Source organism: Haliaeetus albicilla, chromosome Z (assembly GCF_947461875.1).
Source record: "Haliaeetus albicilla chromosome Z, bHalAlb1.1, whole genome shotgun sequence".
In the NCBI taxonomy this organism is placed as follows: Eukaryota; Metazoa; Chordata; class Aves; order Accipitriformes; family Accipitridae; genus Haliaeetus; species Haliaeetus albicilla.
Window position 1 is genome coordinate 1,967,322 of NC_091516.1, and position 6,000 is coordinate 1,973,321.

At 46.6% G+C, this 6,000-nt stretch overlaps 1 protein-coding gene across 1 annotated transcript in view; it reads right to left on the bottom strand.

Annotated features, from left to right (window-relative positions):
• The window catches only part of RICTOR (RPTOR independent companion of MTOR complex 2), an 88,729-nt gene extending 85,084 nt beyond the window's left edge, over positions 1 to 3,645 (bottom strand). Inside the window, exons 1-2 of the mRNA XM_069776649.1 lie at positions 3,508 to 3,645; positions 3,299 to 3,346 (exon numbers count right to left, since the gene is read on the bottom strand). Of these exons, the coding sequence (XP_069632750.1) occupies positions 3,299 to 3,346; positions 3,508 to 3,556 (97 nt within the window). The 5' untranslated portion in view covers positions 3,557 to 3,645. The remainder of the gene's footprint in view (positions 1 to 3,298; positions 3,347 to 3,507) is intronic.
• Positions 3,646 to 6,000: the final 2,355 nt, after the last annotated feature.

The window sequence follows — 6,000 nt, forward strand, 5'->3', positions numbered from 1 at the left end:
TTCTGAGCAGGTAATATAAACAGAAGGCCAAAAGCTGAGTACTCTGAATCCCAATTATTAATTGCAATTTTGTAATCAACAGAAGATACAACATATGACCTTAAGCGGACAAAAGCAATGAGACTTCACCTGTATCTGCAGTTTTTTCTTACTGTACCAACACTATGCCCAACAGTATTTGGGCTGGGGACAATTTTTCCAGAGTTGATCATCCTAATTTTAAGAAAATTATTGTCCCCAAAAAAGATTTACCAGAATCCTCTTAAAAGATGGGGGTACAGCAAGGGCTGAGCAGCCCAGAAGTTTAAAAGGAAAAAAAAAAACCAAACAAACGCAAAACAACAAAAAAAACAAGCCAGAAACAGCAAACCACAGACTTTACATTATAATTTTTAACCAGGCTAATCTTGTACATAAAGAGTTCACATACACAAACACACACAATGCACCATCATATAAAATGCCTTTCATAAATATTACTATATATCATTTTTAAAAAGGCAGAGCACCAAGAAGCTCCAAAGAGTAAAACCCTACTATACCAGCCACGGTAAAGATACATGACAACATGGTGTGTTCTGGGAAGACACCAGCAACCCTCAAACTACAGCAACAGAGAAAAGACCAAACAAAAAGCAGCAGAGAAAGGTAGATCAGCTCTACAAGCAGCAAAACACTCCCCAAGCCTTACTGCACAAAAAGCCAGGAAGAAGTAGGACCCAAAGTAGCAGAAATAGGGCTAGCACCCTCCCTGCATCTATTATTACTTCTGAAATACTTAGTAACAGCACTGGCCTCTTGCATGGAAAGAGCATAGTATATAGTCCACAGGCATGGACTAGTGAAGGTCTGACATGTATGTCAAGTCATGTTCATCAAGCCAATGTTAACAGGAACCTGTTGAAAACAAGGCAATACCAATTTAATTTCACATGTTTGTAATAAAGAGGCCACTGTAACTAGAAGCATATTGCTGAGGCACCGTTTATGGTGATTCTTTACTTTGCCCAAATCAGTTATTTCACATTAATCAACATAAAGTTCAGTTGTCTGGGGAAACAAAAAAATATTAGAATATCTTTTAAGTTACTGAAAACATGAGCCCTGTGGAAAACTATATAATCCGCTCAACAAAGTGAATCAAAACAAGTGTATATTAGTACAGAATTAGGGTAACAATTTAAAATATTTAAACTAATTGCTTATATAACTATTGTAACAGCTGTAAAAACAAACATTCATTGTGTTCAGTGTGGAAATGAAGTTATCATCTAGCTTAGTTAATGTCTTGCTGAGACTTTTTAACTTTTTACTTTTGTTTTCTCTTTAAGATGAAGTTAATACCTACCATGAATAACTATATGATTACTGATCAGTCAGCTGTAGTTTCTCTGACAAAAAACCAAACCCCTCACTTTTTTGATACAGGGTTCACAACTAAATTTAAAGCCGCGCCTTTTTTTTTTTTTTAAATAGGGGCTATATACAATCACCGTGCAAAACATCTTTTTTTGTTGTATGAAAATTTTTTTTTGCATCTTACCCGAGAGCCTCTTTTACAATATGATACATGTGAAGTAGCTATACTGCTACTACTACAGGTTGCATGGAATCAGTAGGTGGCTGAAAACACCTCATGGCAAAAAACAGTATCATAATGATAGTTGCCCATCAAATTCTGAGTAAAATATTTCAAACAGATTACATCTAAAAATTACCACTCCAGCATTTAAGTCTTGTGTATTGCTCTTTCACATCAAAACACTGCAATATGCTACACAACATAAAAAAAGTTACTAAACCCATTCATTAAAATCCTGATTCTGTAAGTTTCATGAACAGGTAACACTGCTTACAGTAGTAATTGTGTCACATGCTTGAACTGTTAAGGCCTCTGTCCCATATTTTGTTGGCAAAAGTTTCACTTGTTTTAATTTTAAACAGTGTTACACTAAAGCAATCATGTCCATTTGGTGATAAGGTGGGAAGAGCCATAAGAGCCTGTTTCTTTAAACTAAAAAAAACCTCACTGCTTTTCCCATGAACTAAAATACACTTGTAAATATGACATGTATACACAGAGCTAACTTTCAGCCCACAGTAAAACTGCGTAACAGAAAAATTCTAAACACAGATCATACTGGGGGAAAAAACAATTAGAGGTGGAATTGCTGATACAGCCTCTCACTAAGCTGAAAACCTTATGGATGCTGCTAATACTTGTACTTCCTTTACATTTCACAGCCCACTTTTATCTCATTGATTCTGCCATCTCCCTGCCTACTTCCTCATAAAGCGGATCTATTCAGGATAGAAGCAGTCCTGGATCTCCTGAAGCAGAGCAGTTATACTACAAGCATCAACTTCATTCCCTCCCCGAGACCAAGACCTTCTGCCCCAGGGAAGATCATTGCTTCTAGCGGGCCAGTTCGTTTTCTGCATTTTATTCGGCCCTTTGGGAGAGTCTACCCCTCACCCTAGCCCTCAGCAAGGCAAGATGAGCTACACATTCGGGTAGGGAACGAGTTCCTATTCGTCCAAGACAAAATTAGTTAGTGTGTATTGGATGTTACCTCTACTTCCTTCCTCTTATTCCCGCCCCCCCCCATACATCCGAGAGCAGTGGAGGATGTTTGGAGCAATTTAACAAGTAAACGGGAGATGAGTGCCTTCTGGTCGTACAGCGAGAGGCTCACGGGAAGCACCGTGGCCAGCCTGCCGAGGGCTGGCAGGGATGCACGACAAGGGACGGAGGCAGGACCGCTCGCCACTGCCGAGGTGCTCCCCCGAGGCGTGCGGCCCGCCCCGCCGAGCGGAGCGGCGGCCGGAGGGAGCCCCGGCGGCGAGGCCGAGGGGCGCGGCGCGGCGCGGGCAGCCCCGCTGCGGAACGGACGCTGTAAGCGGCCCCCTCCACGAGCGACGACCTCCTCCGAAAACAACCCCAGAAGCGGCCGAGGAGCCTCTGCCCAGACGCAGGGGCTCCCCTCGCCTGTGGCCGGGGCGGGCCAGCCCTGCGGCCCCGGCACGGCGGTGCCCGAGGTGCCCGTGCTGCCCCGCAGCCGGCGGGGGGCTGAGGGGAGGCTTCCACCTACGGGCAGCTCCGCTCACTACAGGACGCCGGGCAGCCCACCGGCGGCGGGCAGTGGCACCCCGCTGCCTCCTCACCCCGCCCACCGAGCCCCCGCGGCCGCCCCGGAGCACCAGGCCGTTCGCCGCCGGCGGCTTCCCCCCCGCTCCGCCGCGGGCGCGCAGCGAGGGGCTGGCGGCGACCCCCGCCCCGCCGGCCACCGGCCCGTACCTCGGCTGAGATCGAGGGGGACGTTCTCCTCGCCGCTGTCGTTGCGACCTGCGGGGACGGGGAAAGAGAAGCGCGTTAGGCTGGCGGGGAGGAAGGAGCCGGAGGAGCAGAAAGGGAGGAGAGGAAGGCAGGGGGCGGCTGGGCACCGGCGTGGCGCGACAGCCGGCGCGGGGACAGCCTGCCGCCGCGGCCTGGCCGGGGCCCCTTACCTCGGATGCGGAGGTGCCTCAACGAGCGGGCGCGGAGACTCACCGCCATGTTTACGGCCCCGCAGTCACAACACCGGAAACCTCGCCCGCTCTCGCGAGGAGAAGACCGCGGAGCCGCCGCCGCGGCCGGCACCCCGTCTCGTCGTCGTCGTCGTCTCCTCCTCCTCCTCCTCCCCTCCCCTCCCCTCCCTCCCTGCGCCCAGTCACCGCGCCGCCGCCGGCAGCGGGGGAAGCGCGGGGGCGGCTGGGGCGGCGCGGGAGGAGGCTAAGCGGCCATTGCTCGGCCGTGGCCTCTCTGCCGTGCGGGCGCGGCGTGTGGTGGCTCTGAGGAGGGGGCTTAAGTACTAGAGGGCGGGCGAGGGCTGCCGCTCCTCAGCCTCCCCGGGGCGGTGGCGGTGGCGGCGGGCTCCGCCTGCCTGGGCGCACACCTCAGTCAGGCTTCCAGCGGCTCGGGGTGTGGAAGAGCGGCCCACCCCGCCGGCCCGGGCCGCTGGAAGCGTGGCTGAGGGAGAAACACCGGTCTCCTGAGAGCCGGGCGGTCCCGAGGGCCGCGTCCGCTGCCGGGGTTCGCTGCGGGGCTTCCCCTCAGGCGGCTCAGCCCCGAGAGGCAGAAGCTGAGGGGAAAGGAGGGTGGCGGGAACGAAGGGGTGTCTGAGGGGGCTTCCCCGCTGCGCCAGAAAACGTGGCGGAATGCCTCCTTTTGCTGAAGAGCTTGCCCTGCTGGGAACTGGCTTCCTACATAACTGCTCTGTCACCACATCTGAAGGTTTTGGTCTGTCAAGTGAAATTATTTCTTTTGGTTTTGTTTTTATGAGGTTTGCCCGCTTAGTTTTCCTTTTTTGAGCTGCAGTTGCCTTGTGATGAGATGGTAGTTCATGTGGATAACGGCATGACCATTGGCTTTGTACGCCGGATGTTTTCTGCACTCTGGTTTTTAGTATGTGAAGTAATTAAAAACAGGAAAAAATACCTTTACATTGCTTTCTTGATTTACACGCAGCGGGTCTCTGCAGTCTCAAGTGTTGATCTGTTTCTTACCTTGATAGTTGTTGAGCTTAACTAATAAGTGTGTATATATTAAAAAAAAAAAAAAAAAAAAAAAGGCAACCCGAAGTCCCTCTATTATAAACAGTATACTTATATGTAGTTGCTCTTGTCCTCTTTAGGCAAAAGTTTAAATAAGCACACATCATGTCCTGACACTTCAGGCAGCCATAGACAAGGCAAGTTTTTGCATCCAGACTTCCCAAATTCTCAGAAACAAAACCAGCAAGTAATAATCAAATTGAAGTGTAGAACTAGCAAGCCGTGCAAAAATAGCTTCACAACCTCAGGTAATTGTTTTCCTGTTCTGTAGTCAATTATTTTCCACTCTTGAGTTTTTCCTCCTCTCTCTTGAGGTCTTTCAATTCAGATCCTTCATTATTTATAAAAATCTGGTTTTATTAAGTATTCATGGGCACTAAGTTTCATCTCAAAAATTGTAAATTAGTTTTTACACTGATTGGTGCACTTCTAAAACATTAATACTGATTTAGAAGATTAAAAATAATTACTTGTAAAGCCAGAGTAGAAGAACTTTCTGGCATATCAGTTCATGACACACATACAAGTATCTTGTTTTAATAGGATTATGTCAAGTATATTTAATTTAAAACACCATTTTCAACAACTTCCCTATTTTGATTTTTGCTTGTTAAATATGAAGCTAATGTTCTTGAGGAACCCCAGGTTCTCAAAAGGTCTAAACAATAAAATCTCACCCATCCGTAACACAGGACCATAGCATATCAAAGTTCCTTAAACAGTTTCATCAATGTACCTCAGGGCTGTCCTTTGAACTTTTATGTCCAGGGAACCCTTGACTTCCTGAAAATGCCATATTGACTGCTGCTTTTTGTAGTAATGTTGTATCCTGTTTACTTCAAATTCTGCTGGGACTAGTTAATTTCACATAAACTTCAAAGCACCACTAAGTGTTGGCCCACTATTAAACTTCTGGGTTGGGTTTGAACCTGTAATGTGTGTGAAAAATGCTTTGGACCCCCATGCTAAATGCTAGTTCCATACAGCACTTATTTCTTCTCTTATAGATACAGAGAGACACAATGTGTTTTAAAAGAACCAGAACATCTTCTTCCGACAAGGGAAAGTATGAAAGGAGTAATGTTTAAACTCCAGAGTACTCTTTTCCAGCTTTTTTCCTGCATACACCCTTTAATAATCAAAATATTTCACTTAACTCACTGGGCTCCAGTTTTCTCTTTCTTTTTTTTTTCTTTTTTTTTTTTTTTACTCTAGTTATATTTGAATTATACCAACAAAATTGAGGTTGTCTGTGATAATGACACACAAAATAATGCCATAATGTCAGTTACAAGTGGTAACCCACAAGGTACGCTGAAGATAGTTTGAGGTATAATTAATATTTGCCACAACTGGGGGAAAAAAAAATTAGATTTTTAACTTTTTATTATGGTGAAATGGAAAATA